Source organism: Eubalaena glacialis, chromosome 14 (assembly GCF_028564815.1).
Source record: "Eubalaena glacialis isolate mEubGla1 chromosome 14, mEubGla1.1.hap2.+ XY, whole genome shotgun sequence".
NCBI classification, from domain to species: Eukaryota; Metazoa; Chordata; class Mammalia; order Artiodactyla; family Balaenidae; genus Eubalaena; species Eubalaena glacialis.
This window is the reverse complement of record NC_083729.1, coordinates 24117248-24140008: the sequence shown is the minus strand read 5'-3', so window position 1 is coordinate 24140008 and position 22761 is coordinate 24117248. Positions and strand designations below refer to the sequence as shown.

General features: G+C 40.4%; 1 protein-coding gene across 1 annotated transcript in view; it reads left to right on the top strand.

Annotated features, from left to right (window-relative positions):
• Nucleotides 1–543: 543 nt before the first annotated feature.
• Nucleotides 544–22761, top strand: part of ALK (ALK receptor tyrosine kinase) — a 756061-nt gene continuing 733843 nt past the window's right edge. The window contains exon 1 of the mRNA XM_061210871.1: nt 544–1210. Coding sequence (XP_061066854.1) covers nt 544–1210 — 667 coding nt within the window. The remainder of the gene's footprint in view (nt 1211–22761) is intronic.

Genomic DNA, 22761 nt, shown 5'->3' with positions numbered 1-22761 from the left:
AGACGAGGAAGAGGAGCTCAGAGGAGCCGAAAGCAGCTCAGGAGGCGGCCAGGACAGCAGACACCCGCTCGAAGCCACCGTTCCCAGCAGGAAAGTTGCGGAGCATTGGAGGCCGATCGAGAGCGGATACACCACAGCTCAGGCCGCGGGGGGCAGGAGAGGACGGTACCCAATTGCCATCTCCCTTCAACCATAGTAGTCTCTCTCGTTCCAGAGCGCGGGGAGCTACGGACGGGGGCGCGGCATTCCGCGCGGCGCGCGAGAGGCACAGGGTCCCAGCTGCCGAGCCCTTCGCGCTTCAGGGTCTCTTGACACGCCCCTGAGCCTCCAGCAGCGTTTTGTTGAGATTCCTGCTCGCCTCCGTGCAGTTGGAGGAAAGGGAATCGAGTGCACGCACAATCCTCCTGAGATCAGGTGGAAGGAGCCCTTCAGGACCAACGACTGTTCGGAGCCCCTTCCCATTTGGGGGGGTGGGGGGAGCGGAGGGCGAGGCTGGATCCCGGAGACTCGGGAGACTAGTATAAGCAACCCCCCTTTGGCGGGATGGGAGCCATAGGGCTTCTGTGGCTGCTGCTGCTGCTTTCACCGGCAGCCTCAGGCTCCGGGACCGGGACCGAGACCGGCCAGCGCGTGGGCTCACCAGCCATGGGGCCGGCGCTGCAGGCCCGGGAGCCGCTCAGCTACTCGCGCCTGCAGAGGAAGAGCCTGGCGGTGGACTTTGTGGTACCCTCTCTCTTTCGCGTCTATGCTCGGGACCTGCTGCTGCCGCCGCCGTCCCCTTCGGAGCCGAGGGCTGGCCGGCTGGAGGCGCGCGGCTCGCTGGCTCTTGACTGCGCCCCACTGCTTAGGCTGGTGGGGCCACCACTCGGCGCCAGCTCTCCCGCCCCGGCACGGGCACGGACGCTGTCCAGGGTGCTGAAGGGAGGCTCGGTTCGCAAGCTCCGGCGCGCCAAGCAGCTGGTGCTGGAGCTGGGAGAGGAGGCGATCCTTGAGGGCTGTGTAGGGCCCCCAGAGGAGGCGACTGCGGGGCTGCTCCAGTTCAACCTCACTGAGCTGTTCAGCTGGTGGATTCGCCACGGCGAAGGACGGCTGAGGATCCGCCTGATGCCCGAGAAGAAGGCGTCGGAAGTGGGCAGAGAGGGAAGGCTGTCCGCTGCGATCCGCACCTCCCAGCCCCGCCTTCTCTTCCAGATCTTCGCGACCGGGACCGGTGAGCAGCTCCCGCCCGAACGTTTCGGGATTTGGTTTCTTACAGGCATCAATTTGCAACCACTATCAACTAACCCTCGTTTCCAAAACCTCAGCCCGCGGTTCTTAGCTTTCTTTCCTCCTTCCACAAACCTTCCCCAGTTAGACTGTATTTTCTTATTTTCTCCCTGAACGCAGTCACTCCCCAAGGGACTCTCCTTTCCTCCCCAGCAACCAAGTTGGGAAAAAAGTTTCCTGTTCTTGGAAGAATGACTCTTTCTACTGATTTTACACAGGGTCTCAGCCAAGATTGGATGCCCTTCTGGGGCTCCTGGGACAGTTGAAATCCCTCTAGTCTGTGTTCTGAGAGCTTGGTTCTAGATCTCAAAACTGTTGCCCTTCTTCTTTTCGCTTTGTTCCTCTTCCTGGCCTCCACAGATTTTGGAAATGTAATACACTTTCTCAGGGAATATAGAACTCCTTTTCATATTACTGAATCCCACCCAACTATCCCATCCAAATGTTGGCTTACCTAGAAATTGCCTCTTTTTCATTAATTCATTCTGCTCTCCACCTAACCCCAGGCTGCTATCCACTCACAGACTCTTGTTCTTCCTCTCAGATGTGTTGGGAGAGCCCCAGAGGAACTAAGGGACAGGGGACAGGAGGGAGCTGTGGAGAGAGGGAGCAAAGTTGCCAAGATTGTTTCCTTTGGGGAGTCACTCTGAAGCCAGGAAGAGACAATGGTTGATTTCCCTTTCTTTCCCTGTCCCCAGTTCCTTCTCTCCAATTCTTAGCTTGAATATCTGCAGCAACAGATCTGGATGACAGTCTCTGGCAGGCCTGTTTCACTGCAGATCTCTCTGCTGGAGACTTCTGAAATGGGGTTTCTGTTTCATTTACTCTCATTTTCTTCCCATATTCACTGAGTTGGGGGTGTGTATTCAGGCACTTACTTCTAACTCTTCCCATAATATCCTTTGACTGGGAAAACCAGGTGGCTTTGAATGGATGTTTCTCTTGTAAGACCACTGGGGAAAGGCTTGTCAATAAAATACACAATGTAAATGAATGAGAAAACACGGAAAAGAAAGCATGCCTTTTAAAAGCCTACACTAATTCCATTGGGCAAAACCCAGCATCTTTTCTATCATTCTTGTCAGAAATAAATGAAATTCTTATGCTCCACTGGTTACTAATGTCTTGTATTCATTGGATGGAAAGCATTGAAAAAAAGCCCATCGTAGAGCTACAAGTATCTCCCATGCTTGTCCCAACACACACACATGCTCCCACATATACCCAATAGTCTAATGCAGCAGGGATATTCAGAAGCTGAGGTTTCTCAGTCATTGCAGAGAAAACATACTGGTATGTGGTCCCCATGGAAAACAGAGTCTGGATGCATATTTCAGCGTTAGCATTAGTGGCATTGGCACCTAAAATGACCCCTTTGTGTTCAGTGTTGGAATTTACACTAGCTCATGGTAAGAGACAGGGTCTGATGAATTTGACAGTGCCTTCTGTGAACTGAGATAGGAGGCCAATACTGTTGTCTCACTACAGATACTTTTATTTTTTTGGAACTAATTTATTTATTTATATATTTTTAAACATCTTTATTGGAGTATAAATGCTTTACAACGGTGTGTTAGTTTCTGCTTTATAACAAAGTGAATCAGCTATACATGTACATATATCCCCATATCTCCTCCCTCTTGCATCTCCCTCCCACTCTCCCTATCCCACCCCTCTAGGTGTTCACAAAGCACCGAGCTGATCTCCCTGTGCTATGCAGCTACTTCCCACTAACTATCTATTTTACATGTGGTAGTGTATATATGTCCATGCCACTCTCTCACTTTGTCCCAACTTACCCTTCCCCCTCCCCATGTCCTCAAGTCCATTCTCTACATCTGCATCTTTATTCTTGTCCTGCCCCTAGGTTCTTCAGAACTATATATATATATATATATATATATATATATATATATATATATATATATATTATTTTTTTTAGATTCCATCTATATGTGTTAGCATACGGTATTTGTTTTTCTCTTTTTGACTTACTTCACTCTGTATGACAGTCTCTAGGTCCATCCACCTCACTACAAGTAACTCAATTTCATTTCTTTTTATGGCTGAGTAATATTCCGTTGTATATATGTGCCACATCTTCTTTATCCATTCATCTGTCGATGGACACTTAGGTTGCTTGCATGTCCTGGCTATTGTAAATAGAGCTACAATGAACATTGTGGTACATGACTCTTTTTGAATTATGGTTTTCTCAGGGTATATGCCCAGTAGTGGGATTGCTGGGTCATATGGTAGTTCTATTTTTAGTTTTTTAAGGAACCTCCATACACTACAGATACTTTTGTAAAGAACAGCTGTGCTTTAATGTTGTCTTGGCTTCTGTGGTTTATACATACTACATTCTCTTTTGGTGCCTAATGTTTTTGTAATGGATATAAAAATTATTTCTCTGGGAATGCAGATTTTCTTCCACTTTCATGTCTCTGAGCATCTCTGGAACCTTCCCATCACTTCTTGTTAAATGACCATAGGCCCTAGCAGTCTAGATGTTGATGATAGGCAAAAGGGGCCCTTTCTACAGCCCTGAACTTACCTATTGTAAACAAGCAGGTTGCTGGAAGTTATCAGTGTTGCCTGTGAAGAGTCACACACTTAATGCTTTTGAAGAATATACTCCAGTCAAGCGTTAGATAGGGAGTTGAAGCTGCTGAGTGAGGGAGTTTCATGTAGAGATTAGTGTGCTCCAGGAGCTGCTCTGCTACTGGCAGTAGGGAAGCACAATGAACATCCCAAGTCCTCCGTCAGCAACACAGTCCGTTTGGCAGCTGGACCAAGCCCTTATGCATCATTCGATGCATCCAGCAATGCTGGTTTTAGAAAGAGCCAGGATTCTGCTATTACAAGGCTAGAAATTTTGGCCAAGCATTTTTCATCAGGATTGGGATCAAATGATTATTTATTTTATTTTATTTTTTTTTAAAGGAGTTCCTTTATTTTTATTATTTATTTATTTATTTTTGGCTGTGTTGGGTCTTCGTTTCTGTGCGAGGGCTTTCTCTAGTTGCAGCAAGTGGGGGCCACTCTTCATTGCGGTGCGCCGGCCCCTCACCATCGCGGCCTCTCTTGTTGCGGAGCACAGGCTCCAGACGCGCAGGCTCAGTAGCTGTGGCTCACAGGCCCAGCCGCTCCGCGGCATGTGGGATCCTCCCAGACCAGGGCTCGAACCCGTGTCCCCTGCATCGGCAGGCAGACTCTCAACCACTGCGCCACCAGGGAAGCCCCAAATGATTATTGATGGGATCAAATAAGACACTAAGTGTAACTGGATGAGCTCCCCATGACCTCCAGAGAGACAGACAGCTTACTGAAAAGCACTTCAGGCCTTGTGGTGACCACACTTGGAACAGGCTGGACTCTCCTGCTTTGAGACATATGCTGTCTGCAGTTAGGCAGCCAGCCATGCAGGAGTAGAGGCCTAGCTTCTTGCTTTACCACTGCCTCCCCAACCTCATTTAGATACAGTCTCCACTGCAGACTCCCTGTGGAGGGAGTGGACACACCCTTCCGTATCATGTTTCATGTTTGGGGCAGCATATACTATTGTGGTTTCATTCATTTTCATGTATGAAAATTGAAGCTTAGGTTCTCACACTTGGATTGATTTTGCTATTTATCATGTTTGAGGAAATGGGTTTATTCTTTTTATATAGGCTCTGATTTATAGAAAAGGCATTTACCTGTTCTGTGACATAGGATCTTCAGTTAAGCAAAGGAAAATAGGCACAACTCAGTAAATTTCTCCCTGCTTCTGCCCAAGTAACTAGTGGTCTGGTCTAGAGGGGCATGATCTTGCTGATAGGACTATCTGTGGGGAGGGAAGAGGAGAGGATGGGTCTTCTTCCACCCCTTGTGTTGAGGGGCCTGGGGAAGTCCATTTGTCTCAGACTAAAGACAGGGTACCAAACCTGAGCAGGACCATGGCTAGGAATGTGGTAAAAAATGGAAAGCACCTAGTCAGGACAAAGCAATACCTTCATATCATTTGCAGTTTGGGCTATCTGACAGAACAAAAGAATGTCTAAGAGGCCTTATAATGCATGACATACTAATGTCTTTTCTTTTTGGGTTGTTTTGAATTCATAAATGGGATCGACGTTTCGAAGTCTGAAGTAGTTCCCCAGAGCACCCATTCATGGAAAAGAGGTAGAGAGACAGCTGCTGGGACTGTACAAATGGTGTGCACTATCTTGGGACAGCCCAAACCTCAAAAAAGTTGTCTGCCTGGAGGCTACCACATTGCCCATAGCTCTACTTTGTAACCTGTTTTGTAGATGTTTTGACATCTTGCTTCTGCCATCCTCCATGCAGAGGCCTAGAGGATAATGACGTGTGGGGTAAGAGGGCCTGTTTCCCTGTTAATACCCTCCTTCCCACTCCAAGAAAGGGGATATATGATTTGGGACTTTATATGTACCATGGAGAGGCCTAAGCAATTTAGAGTAGGTGTATGCAATGCAACACCCCTTGACCCTTGACCTCACGTAACTGTCAGTCCCTTCCCATTTCATTTCTGGAAAGGGCAAAGAGAGAGAAGGAAGATAGAGAGGAAACTGGAGCTCCCAGAGGGATATCAGTTATTGGAGGTGAATTGGGAGGGTTGGAACTAGTCCAGAGAAGAGCAGAGAGCTGATTTAAGAGTGGAAGGGACTGATTTATGATGAAAGATGAAAAGAATTAAATATATATGGCTGGGCTAAGTGGCGATGAAGGGAAAGCCATGGTAACAATCTACAAATCTCTGAGGAGGGAAAGTGGCAGTGAAGAAGAAGAGTTATTTAGTGTGGCCCACAGAAGTAATAGGATGAGACTCTCAGAAGGAAACTTCAGGTTGGATATCAGGGAAACCTTATTTTCTGAAATTGATATTCCTCTGACTATGGAATGGAATTCCAAGGGAGCAAAAGAGTAAGGTGAGATGTGGGTCAGACAAGCCACAGCATTCATAATTAATCAGTTCTATATTTTCAAATGTTGAGAAGCCGCAACAGGCAGGAGAGCCAGGATGGGGACCAGCGGCAGGAATCAGGATATTTTGGGTTACAACTCTTGAGATTCTCTGGGTATTGATGTTTCCAGGGGGAAAAGAAAATAACTGCATATGTAACTCTGAAGTTTGTGGGAAGTGCTTACAAGAAGATTGTTAGTATCTTGGAAAAAATATTTTGAACTTACTGAGTTTATTCTTCTCTGTCCCTAGATTAAACAGAGTGTTTCTCTGGGGTTTTTATATATTCAGTAAGGGGAGGCACACTCATCTAGGACTATGCATCTAAGATGCATTTATAGGTGTGTGTGGCATCAAGTCCATGGGCAAGACAAAAGGTACCCGGGTCTTGAGAAGATGAGATCAGTTCTAGGTTTGGTGAACTCCTACCGGCTACTGAAAACCCTTTGAAATGCTGAGAATACATACAGCTGTTTGAAAGATGGGATTCTTCTATATCCAGTTGACCCTTTCACAAATTTACAAAAGAGAAATAAGATTCATAAGGGTTTTGTGTGTGGGATGTTGGAGGAGAGTGTTATCGTTAATATAAATGAGTGCTTTTGTAAGGCAGTTTGTCTGCTGAAGGTGAAGAGGGATGGGCCTGTGGGTTGGAGAAGAGAAGGAGAGTTGTGTGAGCAAAAGCTGCAGCCTGCTGCCACTGTTCGCATTACTGCCTGACAACTTCACTTCATAGAAATTTGCCCAGCCTGATTTATAAAGGACATTTTGCTTTTTTAAATAGCCATTCTTGATGTCCTGTTATAGTTGTATGGAACTTTATAATTTATAAATCACTTTAATATTTATTATTGCTACCAATCCTACAGTAGGAAGAGCAAGTATTTGCTTTATTTTATAAATGGAGTAACTGGAATCCAGAAGTTTGATAACACTTTTTCAAGGACATTCAGATAGAAAGTTTTAGAACTGGAAACTTTCATTTATGTGTTGAGAGGTTATGAGTTGCTAGAGGGTGTGGTAGGTACTGACTAGGACCACAGATCCTGCCTTCAAATCAGAGCTCTTTCCACTACAGGAATCATCTCAAGGTTCATATTATAAGCAACCAAAACATATAAATAGAGGAAAAGCTTTACATTATCTTTGTCAGAAGGCCATACAATAAATATTTGGTGGGCAATAGTCATGACTTGGAAATTTTTCTTAAAATCGTTTTTTTTTTTGAAAGTTGTTTTGTTTGTTTGTTTTTTAATTGAGGAGGTGAATTTTTAAAATTATTTATTTATTTATTTATTTGGCTGTGCTGGGTCTTCACTGTGGCACACGGGATCTAGTTCCCGGACCAGGGATCAAACCTGGGCCCCCTGCATTGGGAATGCAGAATCTTAACCACTGGACCACCAGGAAAGTACCACATTTCTTAAAATCTTTAATGCCCAGTTTCATCTTTGAAAAATGGGTATAGTAATAGTTCCTATCTCAAGATGTCATCATGAATATTAAATTAGATGATGCATGTAAATCCTTAACCCAGTGCCTGACACATCATAAACTGCTCCATCAATATGAACAATTATAATTTTTCCTAGAAGCAGCAACACCCTAGCATCTGGTTGTGTAGGTTGTGCGCTCTACAATTCCAAGGGTTCTATATACATTTTAGCCTATTTGAATGGTGCCATCTGGAGTTGTGCAGTCCTCATGTGTGGCAATATGTGGCAACCCTGGCAGAAACTGTGATACTGTGCGTTCCCCATGCAACTAACTTCTAACTCCTAAGAGATGAGAGGTGAGATCCAGTGGAAATGGGGAGTGGCCAGGGTGGTAGTTTCTATTGTCCAATCATGGAAGGCCTGATTTTCCCAGAAATATAGATGAGAAGGGGCATTGAGGTGTGGTATTTACTTTATTCTTATCAACTATTATCCTCTTATAGGTCTTTTGACCTTGGATTCAGTCCAGAGATTCAAGTGGCATATTTACAATCCAATTCTTTGTTCTTCTGTAGAAATAAACCAAGCCTTAACTTTGTGAAAGTATGAAAACTAAAAGAAAAAGAGACATTACAGAACAGTGGTTTTTAGATGGTGGGTCTTCCCTGAGAGTGATCTGTGCAGTCCAGGCCCCACCATGTCCACAGACATGCTGGACCACTGGCCTCTGTTTACTCCTTTATTGTAATTAGCTGGAGCTGTGCCCTTCCTGTACATTTCTAGCCTCACTCTTCATTGTCAAATGGAGAGATGGAAAGTCCTAAATGGTTAATGGACATGAGCCCATGAAAAGCAATTAAATCTTTGAAATTCCATGGCGACACATAGCCCAGGGACTTGAATGGGAGGCTGACTTAGGAAAGTACCTCAATCTAAAATAAGCTGTTAAGCATCTACACTGGATTTTATAGGTGGTGGGTTTTTTTGTGAGCCAGAGATGAGCCATTGCCTCCAAAAGATGCACATGGACATCATCTCTGCTTGGGAGTAGAAGAAGATGGGTGTTGGTGAGGATGGTTATAGGTCCAGGGGTCATGTGGGAGAGCTGCAAATAGAACTAGCAAGGAGTCCTGTGGATGCCTTCTTCCTTAGAGCCATTGCCTTGTCCTCCGATCTAGGTTGTGGCCAGTGTTTCTTAACCTAGTGATGACCTGGGCTCTTTCACACAGTAAAGGTGTGAGATAGGAGCAGTTAAAAGTGAGTGTTGGCCTGGTGGTGAGGTAGTAGAGGGGGGGAGGTAACCCAGTGCCTTTTTGGGTGAGCCACATTTCTCAGAACAACTTTTTTTTTCTTCAGTAAATCTTGTGATGAATTTTCCAGCTGGACTGTTCTGAGCTCGGGTCCTTTCCCAGGGAAATTCTGTCAGATTCATTTGGTGATATAACCTAGGCATTCCAGAAAGTGGGAGGCCCCAGAACAGGGCAGGAGGAGAGCTCCCTTGGGGCAGATTCACCTAACCAAATGGTTAATTAAGAGTCTTTTTCCTTGAATCATCCCTTTCTGGCTAAGTAACAACAGGTGCATGAAGAGGTAGGCAGTCAGAATTCCCTGGAGTAAGGAAAATGCTAAAGGGTAGGTATGAAAAAAAAGAATGAAAGTAAAAAAAGGAAATCTAAGCAAGCTTAAAGAAAATCAGGCAACTAGCCAAAAGAAATCAGAAGGAAAATCTAAACCATTGGCTATATTTTTCTTTTTCTCTTATTTATGTTTTATTCAGTTTTCCCTGGAATATAGGTTCATGAGGGTGGGCATGGGCAGAACTCCTCTATGGATCCTTTTTACATTCTCAGCCCAGATAATTAAAATAAATATTCTTCAGTGAACAGAACACTAGATTAGGAGCTAGGAGGCCTAGATTCTATTATGATATTTTCCTTTATTGGATTTGAAATAGTATGCAACTCCCTTAAACTCCTTGAGCCTCTGGGTGTTTGTTCCTAAAGGAGATAATACAGATCTTGTCTTGACTAACTCATGGATTCGCTACAAGCATTGTATGAGATAACCTATGTGGAAGGCTTCAGTCTGGATTATTCAGAAATAAATATATAGGGCAGTAGAAAAAATTAATATACAAGATGATGAAAGGTACTGAGATTCTGCTTTATCCATCCATGGTTTCAGCCAACCCTTGGCGTTAGGAGCAGCTGTACAAGGTCCCAGACTTTGAGGCAAGCCTTAAGTTTCAGTTAACAGCCCAGAAGAACTGAGAAGGGGTTGTGTAGCCCTTCCCCAAGGTTCCTAAAGTGAGGTTCTTTCATTGAAATCAATTTGCTCAATTCCAGAATTTTCTGGAAATGGATCTGTGGTAGTGGGACATAGGAACCTGTATTTTAGCATCAGAAAATGATTTGTTTTTTAATTAAGGGACAACAAATACAATAAAGTGGATTGAGTGCATTGATCTTGTGTACAGCTTGATGATAATTCACATATACAACATCCATATAATCACCATCCAGATGAAGATGCAGAACATTTCTAGCATCCCCAGAAAGCTTGCTCCTGCCCTTTTGCAGTCTGTATCCACCCCCTAACTAAGGTAACCATCCTTATCATCCATTAGTTTTGTCTATTTTTGAATTTCATGTAGATGGAATCATATCATATGTACTATTTTGTGTCTGGCTTTTTTTACTCAACATGATTTCTGTGGGGTTCATCAATGTCGTTGTGTGTACCAGCATTCTTTCTTTCTTTTTCTTAAATTGCTGCGTTGTATTCCTTTATATGAACATAACACCATTTATTTATACATTTTCCTATCAAGGAATTGGACTTGTGCAAAATCAAAAGGTCCTATTCTAAATAATGGGTAAAATAATAAGTCAAAGGTTTGGGGTTGAAGCCCAAGGCTACTTATTTTCTTCTTTGACCTTCAGTTTTTCTTATTTGTAGAGTGAGAAAAATAATACCCACCTCCCAGGGTTACTGTGAGAATTAGATAGGATAAGGCATGTCGTAAGCCCTGACACACGGTATTCAACAAGTGTTAGTTTCTTCCCCAGTTCTTGATTATATTTCTTACATTGGTGGCCAGAATGGATTCTTCAAAAGCTTCCTAAAGCAGGGAAGGGGAGGCCTTGTTACAAGTGAGGTCATTAACTCACAGAGGGAAAAGTAACAACCAAGGACCATGTAAGTTACATGTAATAACTCTTAATTTTATTTTAAATAAGTAAAATATTTTAAATAAAACAAATATTTCTTCCACTCAGTCAAAATTAACAAATAAAATATTCAATAAATAAATCAAAAATTTCAAAACTCTTTGGTCTTATATTCAGGTCAAAGAAGAGAAAAAAATGTAGAGGGGACAGAAAAAGGTGGGCAGAAACACAACAATATTTATATAAAGAGAGAGAGAAAAATGAGAATGACAGAGATATAAGTGGAGAAACTGAGAGAGGAATGTATAAGAAGAGGTAACCCAGGAAAATAGAAGGCAGGAATTATCTTCTGGACACTGCAATGCATAGATATAGAAAAAGAGACCAAAAGAGTGACAGAAAGAGAAAGGGGAGATGGGGAGGGAAGGAGGAGGGAAGGAACACTTGATTATTTTTGGTCTGGAAGGATTATTTTTGCCCTGGTATCTGAACTTACGACCAACATTATATAATGGTTATTTTCAATTTTATTGAAGTATAATTCACATATAATAAAATGCACCTATTTTAAGTGTTTGATTTGTTTGATAAATGTATACATCTGTGTAACCACCGTCTTAAGTATTACAGTATATAGAACATTTCTGTCAACCCCTAAAAGGTCTTTCTTGACCTTTTGCAGTGAACCCCCTGTACGTCCTGCCCTAGGCAATGTCTGATTTTATTTCTATCGCAATATATTACTTTTGTCTGTTCTGGAGGTTCATATAAATGGAGTCATACAGTATATTCTGTTTTGTGTCTGGCTTCTTTCACTTAGAATTCCAATGCTTTTAAGATTTTTTTGTGTAGTTGTATGTATTAGTAGTTTGTTTCTTTTTATTGCTCAATAGTATCTCATTGTATGAACGTACAAGTTGACCCTTGAACAACACGGGTTTGAAGTGCGAGGGTCCACTTATATGTGGATTTTTTTCAACAGTAAATACTACACAGTCCGCAGTGGTTTGAATCCACTGATGTGGAACGACAGATATGGAGGAACTGAACCCTGTATTGGGAGGGCCGAATATAAGTTATATGCAGATTTTCAACTGTAAGGAGGGTAGGTGCCCCTAACTTCTGCATTGTTTAAGCGTCAACTGTATTACAACTTATTTATCCATTCATCTGTTGATGGACCATTAAATTGTTTCAAGTTTGGGGCTCTCATGACTAAAGCTGTTATGAACATTTTGTGTATAATTCATTTTGTGGACATATGTTGTCAATTCTCTTAAATCAATTATGGAATTGTTGGATTATATGATAAATGCATGTTTAACCTTATTAGAAATTGAAAAACTATTTTTCCAAGGTAGCTGTACCACATTATACTCTCATCAGTGATGTATGAGAGTTCTACTTGCTCCATCCACATCCTTGAAAATGCTTGGTATTGTCAATGTGTGGTGGCATTTCATTGTGGTTTTAATTTGTATTTCTATGTATTGGTTATCCAACATTGCATAGGAAATCACCCCTAAAGTTAGTGGCTGAAAATAATAATAAATAATTTATTATCTTTTATAGTTCCTGTGAGTTAGGAATTTGGGAACAGCCTGACTTGGTGCTTTTTGCGTGGAGTCTCTCATTGTGGTCAGATTGCGGGCAGATATCAGCCAAAACTGCAGTCATCTTAAAGCTTGACTGTGGCTGCAGGATTTACTTGCAAGGTGCTTTGCTCACATGGCTGGCCATCTGATGCTGGCTACTGATGGGGTCTCAGTTCTTCACCAGGTGGTCCTCTCCACAGGACTGTTGGAACATCCTTGTGACCTGGTGTCTGGCTTCCCTCAGACTGAGCATCTATTGAGGTGATCATATGGTTTTTCTACTTCTACTTTATTTTTTTGATAAATATGATGAACTACAGTATTTAATGTTCAAATGTTGAATTAGGTTTAAATTCCCTGGATAAACCCCACATGGGCATGACTTATTCTCCTTTTTACATGTTGTTGGATTAGCTCAGTAATACCTTGTTGAGGATTTCTGCATGTTCAGGAAGATTTCTGGTCTATAGATTTCTTTTCGTGTCTTTGACAAGCTTTAGGGTCTAGGTAATGCTGGGATCATAAAATGAGTTGGGAAGTGCTCCCTCTTCTTTTTCCTGGAAGAGAATTGTAGTTTTTTCTTTCTTCAATTATTTTTAGTAGAATTTGTTACTGAAGCCATCTTGGCCTGGTGTAGTCTTTGCTGGAGGGTGTTTAATTACTAAGTAGATTTATTTAATAATTATAGGATTATTCAGATTATCTGTTTATTTTTGAGTGAATTTTAGCAGTTTGTTTGTATCCTTAAAGAAATTGGTTCATTTCATCTAATTTGTTGAATTAATGCAAGTTACGTTGTTCATAATATTCCCTTATTTTTTTTATGTCTGTAGGGTCAGTAGTGATGTCCCTTCTTTTACTCTTGATGCTGGTAATTTGCATCATCTCTCTTTTCTTTGTCATCATTCCGGCTAGAGAATGACCAATTTACCAATTTTATTGAATTAAAAAAAAAACTTTTGTGATATTGATTTCTTCTATATTATTTTTCTTATTCAAATTTCATTGATTTCTGCTCTGGTTTTATTATCTTTCCTTCATTTTGTTTGCCTTGGGTTTAATTTGCTCTAATTGTTTCTAGTTTCTTAAGATCATTGATTTGAGATTTTTTCCCTCTATTTCAAATAAAATCATGTAATGCTAAAATTTCCCCTAATAACTGCTTTAGCTGCATCGTACAAATTTCATTATGTTGTAATGAAATTTCATTTACATTCAATTAAAGTACTTTCTGATTTTCCATTTGACTTTCTCTTTGACCCATGGTTATGTATAAGTATGTTTTATTTCTTAATATTTGGAGGATTTTCCAGATACCTTCCTTTCACTGATTGCTAGTTCAATTCTGATATGGTCTGAGAATATATTTGGTTTGCTTTCAATAATTTAAAATTTGTTAAGGTTTATTTTATGACCCTTATCTTGCTGAATTTCCATGTATACTTGAAAATAACATGTTTTCTGTTATTGTTGGGTGGAATGTTCAATCAATGTCAATTAGGTCAATTTTGTTAATAGTGTTGTTCAGGTCTTTTATATCCTTGGTTTTCTGTCTGTTTGTTATATGTGTCACCAATAGAGGAGTGCTGAAGTCTCTAGGTTTTTGTTTGCCTCTTTCTCCTTTCAATTCTATCATGTTTTGCTTCTCTATTTTGAAGCTCTGTTATTTTGAAGCTCTGTTATTATGTGCCTACACGTTTAGGATTGGTATGTATTCTTCATAATTTGCCTCTTTGATTTTATGCAATATCTCTTTTTATCTCTAATGATATTCGTATTTTGAAGTTTCTTTGATATCAATATAGCCATTCAGCTTTCTTTTGATTAGTGCTTACATGGTATATCTGTTCTATCCTTTTACTTTTAATCTATATATTTATTTAAAGTATATTTCTTATTGAAAACATATGGTTGGATTTTATGTGTTTTTTTAAAATTCAGTCTCACAATGTCTATCTTTTACTTGGTGTGTTAAACCACTTGTATTTAATGTTATATTTGATATGGTTGGATTTAGATCTACCATTTTTATTATTATTATTATCATTATTATTCTCTCTCTCTGTTTTTTATTCTTCTCTTGTCCCTTTCCTGGCACCTTTTGAGTTACTTGAATATTTTTCAGTTTTAATTTATCTATTTTTTTGCTACATCTCTTTGTATTGTTATTTTAGTGTTTGCTCTTGGGATTTTATATATGTATAGACTTTCACAGTTTATTTTGAGTTGACAGTTTACTACTTCAAGTAATATATGGAAGGCTTACAACTATATATGTCCCTTTACCCACCCCGTTAATATTATAGTTGTCATATGTGTTATATCTACATAACTTGAAATCCTGCTAGGCAATATTTATAATTTTTTCTTTCAGCAGTTATTCGTATTTTAAATAACTTAAGAGGAGAAAACTGGTCCTTTATATTTACTCAGATACATACCATTTCTTTTGTTTTTCCTTCTTTCTTAAAGCTCCAAATTTCCCTATTTTATCATTTTCCATCAATCTAAAGAATTCCCTTTCGAATTTTTTTTAGAACAGGCCTTCTGGTAACAAATTCTCTTAGTTTTTCCCTTATCTGAATGTCCTTATTCCCTCTTCATTTATGAAGAATGTTTTTACTGGGCACAGAGTTCTGGGTTGACAGTTCTTTTCTTTTTGCTCTTTAAGAATATTGTTCCTGTCTTTCATAGTTTCTGGTGAGCATTCTGTCATTAAATTGTTCTTCCCTATATGTAGCTATTTTCAAGATTTTTCCTTTGTCATTGGTTTTCAGAAGTTTTATTATCATGAATCTGTGCATGAAATTTTATTTGATTCTCTCCTCTTTGCAATTTATTGAGATTCTTGATCTGTAAGTTTAGGTCTTCCATGATATTTGGGGAGTTTTGCAGCCATTATTTCCTCATTTTTTTCCCCCTGCACCAATATCTTTCTACTTCCCTATGGTACTCTAATTGCACAACTATTAGACCTTTTGATATTGTCTCACATACTCTTGAGGCTCTGCTAATTTATTTTTTCAAAATTTTTTTCTTTCAGTTCTGCAGATTGGACAGTTTCTATGATCTGTCTTCAAGTTTACTGAATCTTTACTCTGTCATCTCCATTTTGTGATAATTTTTTATTTTAGATATATTTTTCAGTTTAAATTTTTCATTTAAAAAATTTCTATTTACCTACTGAGAACCACCTTTCCATCTCTTTTCCAGAATGTTTATGTTTACCTCATGGAACATAGGTATAACAGCTTCTTTAAAGTCTTTGATAATTTCAGCAACTGATCATCTTGTTTTTGGCATCTGTTGATTATCTTTCTTCTTAAGAATTGGTCACTATTTTTGTTCTTCTTTACATATTGAGTAGGTTTAGGTTGCATCCTGGAAAATTTGAACATTATGTTGTTTGGTCTGACATTTGAGTGTGGTTTAAACCTTAGTTTTGTTCTTAAAGCCTTTGTTTTGTTGCTTTGAGTCTGTCCACACAAGTGCTGCTCACAGGTGAGCTGGAACCTTGGGTCATTTTCTTTACAGAATTAACATATTTCCTTCTCCATCTCTCTCCTCTTCTAGATTTTCCTTAAACTCACAGTTTTACCCACTTGTACTACTGTGGCACAACTCCCGCAACTAGGGTTGCCTTCAGGCAAAACAGAGAGATAAAGAGAAACAAAACAAGGATTCCCTCCGTACTCTTTGGCCTGAAGGGGTCCCTTTTACGCAGTCTTCTGGCCTGAAAGATGTGTTTTTTACAGGGTTTCTATTAGAATTTTGGCTGCTGACACCGCCAGCTAAGCTGACTCTCTTGAGGGCTTATCGTGAAGTGAGAAAAAAAGAGAAGAACAAGCAAAGAAGTGGAGATCTCCCTCCATACTCTCTGGATCACAGGGCCCTTTTCCTGGCCTTTTGGCCAGAAAGAAAGGATTTCTCCAGGTATCCTTATGAGTTGCTTTTCCAAGTTTCGACTTTCTTCCTCAATATTCCTGGTTTTATTTACTTTTCAGAGTCCCTTGATAGTTGTTTTTGTATTTTGTCCAGAGTTTTTGGTTGTCAGCTGTAGGATATTAGGATTTAGTGGGCTTACTCCATCTTGGCTGTAGTAGAAGTTCCTTGTTCCTTTTTGAATCACTTTCCATCTACAATATTTTCTTTCATCCATTAATATTTAGTGTTGTACCATTCTTCTGTATTTAAATTTGCTCAGATTCTGTTTGCTGAAAGTGTCTTTATTTTGCTTTTATTTCTGAAGATTTTCACTGGATATACTTTTAGGTTGATAGCACTTTAGTGTTGTCCTATTGTTACATGGTTTGCATTGTTTCTGATCAGAAGTCAGAGAAATTTTTATCTGTATTTCCCCTTCTGTTTCCCTCCCTACCAACCCATGGTTGCTTTAGGATTTTGTGTTTATCATGGGATTTCAGCAATTTGATTATTATGTGTATTGTGGTTTTCTTTATGTTTTTCTTGCTTGGGATTTGCTGAGCAACTCTTGGTTCTGTAGGTTTATATTTTTCATCATATTTGGAAATTTTTCAAACATTTTTTCTGCTCCCTATTCCTAAGAATCTAATTACAATTATGTTATACAATTAATGTATTCCCACATTTCATTAAGGGTCTATTAATTTTTTTTCAGCCCTCTTTCTCCACTTTTGTCTGGATAGATTTTTTTGCTTGTTTTAAAGTTCACTCCCTTTTTTTAAAAAAATAAATTTATTTATTTTTTTATTTGTTTATTTTTGCTGCGTTGGGTCTTCATTGCTGTGCACAGGCTTTCTCTAGTTGCAGCGAGCAGACGCTACTCTTCATTGCAGTGCGGGGACTTCTCATTGCGGTGGCTTCTCTTGTTGCGGAGCACAGGCTCTAGGCACATGGGCTTCAGTAGTTGTGGCACGTGGGCTCAGTAGCTGTGGCTCACAGGCTCCAGAGCACAGGCTCAGTAGTTGTGGTGCATGGGCTTAATTGCTCCATGGCATGTGGGATATTCTCGGACCAGGGCTCAAACCTGTGTCCCCTGCATTGGCAGGCGGATTCTTAACCACTGCACTACCAGGGAAGCCCAAAGTTCATTCCCTTTTCTTCTACAGCATCTAATCTGCTGATAAACCAGCCCATCTAATATATTTTCAGTTTTGATATTATATATTTTTTTAGCTCTAGAATATCTACTTCCATTTATGTTTCTCTCCTCATTATGTTTATGTTTTTTTAAAAGTCCTGAACACATTTATAATAGCTGCTTTAAAGTTCTTTCTGAGGCAGTCTGGTACCATGGGAAAGAGCACAGCCATTAGAATCAGACTTCCTGGGTTCAGATCTTAGCCTTAATGCCTACAAGCTGGGCTGATCGTAGGCAAGTTACTTATTAACCTTTCTGTGCTTTAGTTTCCTCAGAATGGTACAAAGAGATTATCTCTCTTGGAGGGCTATTGTGAGAATAAATGAGATAATACCTAAAACTCTTAAAACAGTAGTGCCTTGCACTAATAAGCACTCAGTAAACATTGACTGTTAATAATTTTTTAAGTTCCTTTCTGCTAATTAAATTATTTCTGTCATTTCTGTGTCTGTTTCTATTCATCAGGTTTTCTCTTGGTTAAATGTCACATTTTCCTGCTTCTTTGTATACCTAGTAATTTTTTATTGGATGTTGCATATTACAAATATTACATTGTTTAGTATGTGGATTTTGTTGTCTTCATTTAAAGACTGTTAACTTTTGTTTGCCAGGCAGTTAATTTACTTGCCCATCAATTTGATACTTTCGAGGATTATTGTCAAGTTTTACTAAAGGAGTTTAGAGGAGGCTTTATTCTATGGTTAATTTAGGTGTTGTCTTAAGATTTGGCCTTTCTACGGTCTCCACTGAAAGCCTCAAGTGTTCAATGAGGTTTTCTACTCTTGTTATTAAGCACTTAAACATTTCCCAATTCTGTGTGAGCTGTAGAAGTTTTTCAGCTTGCACTTCCCTCAAAGATGTTCTTTTCCTGGTAGCTATTCTTTACCCAGCCTTGTGTAATCTCATCCTATGAATGCAGCTTAATACTCAGCCAAAGACTCAAGGGGACCTCTGTGCAGTTTTATGGAGTGTTTTATCTCTCTCCATCTAGATGTTCCTTCTCTGGTTTGCTCCCTGATAATTCAAGCTGCATCAGCCTTCCCAAACTCTGCTGTCTATTACCTCAGGCCTGTGAGACCACCACGCTCTATTTGGATCTCTCCTTCCTGTATCAGGGTGTGGTTAATGCCTCCAGGCAGAAAATCAGGGCAGTGCTAAGGCCTACCGCATTTTATTTTCCCTCTCTCAAGGATTATAATCGTGTGCTACTGATTATCCAATAAAAACAGTTTTTTCATATATTTTGTCAGCTTTTTATAATTTTACAGCTTTTTATGACAGAAGGGTTAATCCAGTGCTTGTTGAGTACTCCATCATGGCTGGGCATCTGTATGATGAATTTGGAGATCAGAGTCATATTGGTTTGTTTCCAGAGACACATATAGATATAGATGAGAGGGCTCACCAAAGAGAAATCAGACAAAGGGATTCTTTTTATGGATACCTATAAGTTTGGACTTTTGCTTGAGGAAATGCTATTTATTCGTTTGTTTTTTTACTGAGCACTTACCAAGTTGAATGAAATACAATCTCTTTCTCCCAGCAGGAGTTCACAACTAGCTGGGGAGAAAAGGCAGACAAGGCATGCTAATAAATAACTCCAGTGAAAGGTAGCACTTGAATGGTGAACAAATGATGCAAGTGGTTATAGTGGTTCAGTGGAGGCTTGGAGAGGTCAGTTCCTGCTGGGGTGATTAGGGACAGGTTCAATCTGTACCTCCAGGTCCCAAAAACCATTCCTTTACAGTCTGATGAGCTCCACTTGTTCAGTGCATGATAGGAGGGGTGAAGTTCCCCTGAGACAGGAAATTATACCTCTGAAATTTTAGAAAGAATAAACTTATTACCTTTTGGCAGGGAGTTAAGTCAAAGGATATCTACTGAGAATGATGGTTTTCTTTTGGGATTACGATAGAAGTGAGTTAGAAAAAACGTCCAGAAGGGGGTGATTTGAGAGGTCTTGGAGTGAGTACATAATTAGACTTGAAAAAGAGAAGGGCAAAGGACCTTTCAAGTTGGGGCAATAACAGAAAATAATGCCCAGAGGAAGAACAACTGGTTAGAGAGAGAAAGAGAGAGAGACAGACTGACTCTGTGGGGGGTGTGTGTGTGTGTGTGTGTGTGTGTGTGTGTATGTAAGAAAGTAGGACTAGCCAGAACAGAAAGGTCTAAGGAGTATTGGGGGTTGAGGGGATGGGTACTGAGTCAGATACTCTGAATTAGATGTGGGACTGCCTTATTGAGTCAAGAATTTACATTTGATGCTGAAGAAATCAAAGTGTTTAGTTCTTGAGTAGGGGTGATGCATGTTGATTGCACATTGACTGAAGATTCTTTAGGAAATGTAGTTTGGTCATGGGTTTCAGGCCTGGACCACAGGGAGGGCTGGTAGTTGGATCTGAGCCCTGAGAGGCTGTCCCACTGGCTCAGGAATGAGGGACTCAGAGACACCGAGATGTGAGGGGAACAAAAAGGAAGAAGTCAGAGGTCTAAGGTTTTGGGCTGGGGACGCTGTAGACTGGTAGTGTTACTGATAAAGCAGACAGTTAGAATGAGGATCTGGTCTGGGGGAGAGTGGCTAGCATGATAACAGTTGTAGTGGGCATCCATCTGAGGATCAGGTTATCTGGTATGCACATGGAGATATGGATTGGAAGCAGGGACAAGTGAGAGGTCCAGACAGAAGATATGGATGTGGGAGCTATTTACATGGAAGGAAGGTCATACCTAAGATTTAAGAAAGTTCATAATTAGGCAGTAGAATGGAGTCAATGATGTTATCAGAAAGAACTTTCTTACAAGAAGGAAGAGAGGCCGCTGGATTGTGTGGTGTCATGGAAACTGAGGGAGACAGATGTTCCATAGATGGAGTAGAAAGGTCATTGTGTTTGACCAAGAGCCTTCTGGAGAGCAGGCATAGGCACAAGGAAGTTTAGAGGCAGTGCTGAGAAATTGGAGCAAAATGTGCTTACGTAGTAGTTCAAGGAGTCTATCTGTGAAAGGAAGAAGAGAAGAGAAAGAGACTGAGATGTCAGTGATGTTAGAGGGTTCAGCAGAATGAAGAAAGGGTGTGTTAAGGATAGATGAAACTTCTTAATGTTGAAAATCAGAAGGGGAAAAGCTAAAGAGAAAGGAAGCTTCAGGTACCAGAAAGAAAGGGGATAATTGTGTAGCAAGACCACTCAATCTAGGCATTGCAGACTCTTATACAGGCCTCAGATGCCATTCCATCCAGGCTCTGTCTGCTTCTGCAGTCTCTTCTTTAATAGTGTTCCTGCCATTTCAGCTTTTAAAATATGTCTGGGAGATGGGGAATCACTATTTTATGAGGCTGCCCTGTGCTTGCTGGACAGATCTGTGGAAAAATATTTAATACTGGCTGAATTCTACTCCTCCGTAACTTAATACTAATGGTAACAGCTACCATTGAACAGTTTTACAGATTACTGTATTTAGTCCTCACTATAACACAATAAGGTTGATTTTATTATTATTCCCATTTTATTAGTTATTCCCAGATAACTAAGTCTCAGAGAGGTTAAGTCACTGGCCAAGGTCACATAGCTAAGGAGAGAAGGACCTGGTATTTGAATCCCAACCAGTTTAACTCTACCCCTATAATCGTTATGTCTTATTGCTCCTCCTTGTGACTGTTATTCGTTCCCCAAGTAGTGTCCTTTCTCCAATATGAGGGCCCTTTAAATGTTTGAAGTCAGTTATCCTACATGTGCTGGATAATTTCCTTTGTCTCCTCCTTCTTTTCTTTCTCTTTCTTTTTCTCACCTTTTTCTTTTCTTTTTTTTAAAATTGTTAATTCAACAAATAATTATTGAGCAGCTGCAGAATATCAGACACTGTGGTAGGTGATGCACAGATAGCAATGAATAAAACAGACCAAGGCTTTGCCCTCATGGGGTTTATAGACTGTGGAGGGAAGCATATTGAGTGTGCAAATTAACAAATACATATATAATAAGAAAAGATGATGAGTGCTGTGAAGGAAACAGACGTTCTAGCCTCCCTTGTCAATTTTCCTCATAAACTCTGGGTTTCAGAGTGCTCACTATGCTTCTTTCCTCCTGACGCCTTCTCCTCTTAAGGGGTGTCCTTCAAATGAGGACAACTGCTGCTGCTGTGATCTGATCATTGTGGAGCACGTTGAGGCTCTTAACTGGGAATCTTTGTGATACAGCAACTTAGAGGTAGGAATGGGCAGAACAACAGGCAGGGGTGACTGGAGAGAGGACAGATGTGCAGAGGGCCATGCAGAGATGAAGGATGGAGAGCCCAGGAGTGGGGACAGATGGTTTCAATCCATTCCATGAAGTATGAGCAAAGGTCATGCTAAATAGATCACGAAGCCATGCATCCCCTTCCGTTCCACAGATCCTGCCTTTCCCTTCATGCTCCAGCCCCTCTGTACCCACACATCTGCTTTACAAATGCAGCTGAGGAGGAAAGCACTGAATACGCATGTGTCACAATGGGCAGCTAAGGTCAGAAATGTGCTACAGGGAAAGGTTTCTCCCCTTTCTCCCTTCCCTCTTTCCTTCCTTCCCTTCTAGTCCCCTCCCCTCACACCTCCCCTCCCTCTCTCCCTCCCTCCCTTCCTTCCTTCCTTCCTTCCTTCCTTCCTTCCTTCCTTCCTTCCTTCCTTTCATAGTATTAGTCTTAATACCATAGTTTGGAAGACTCTGGTTGGAGAAAAATGTCAAGAGGTACAAATGCAGATTTGATACATCTGACCTTTCTTCTCTTCAGAACAATAAATGTCAAATAGCTTAAAATGACAGCCAGGATGGCTAGAGATTATTTATGTCCTTAAATATTTAGAAACATAGTTTAGACTTAAGTCTAATTTACATGAAGATTCTGACCAATGAGAATCATAAACACTTTTAAGGGACCAGCATAAGCAGTGATGTTTACATTTCAGAAAACAGAAAATGTTTTGAAAAAGCATTCTGAAAAATCAGAATAGAATGAAGTGGTAAGTGATTCCTGATAAGTAATGAGAACACTTGATAATATCAAGAAAGTATTTTGTGACACAAAATTGTGTTTGGGTTTTTTATATCTGCGTGGTGTGGTTTGGTAGCATTCCAGAGAAAGACCCACAATCCACATGTCCTGTCCTTTGATTAAATACAAAATATTATATATATGCATTTTTACTTGAATCACTTATCCCCATTTTACTAAA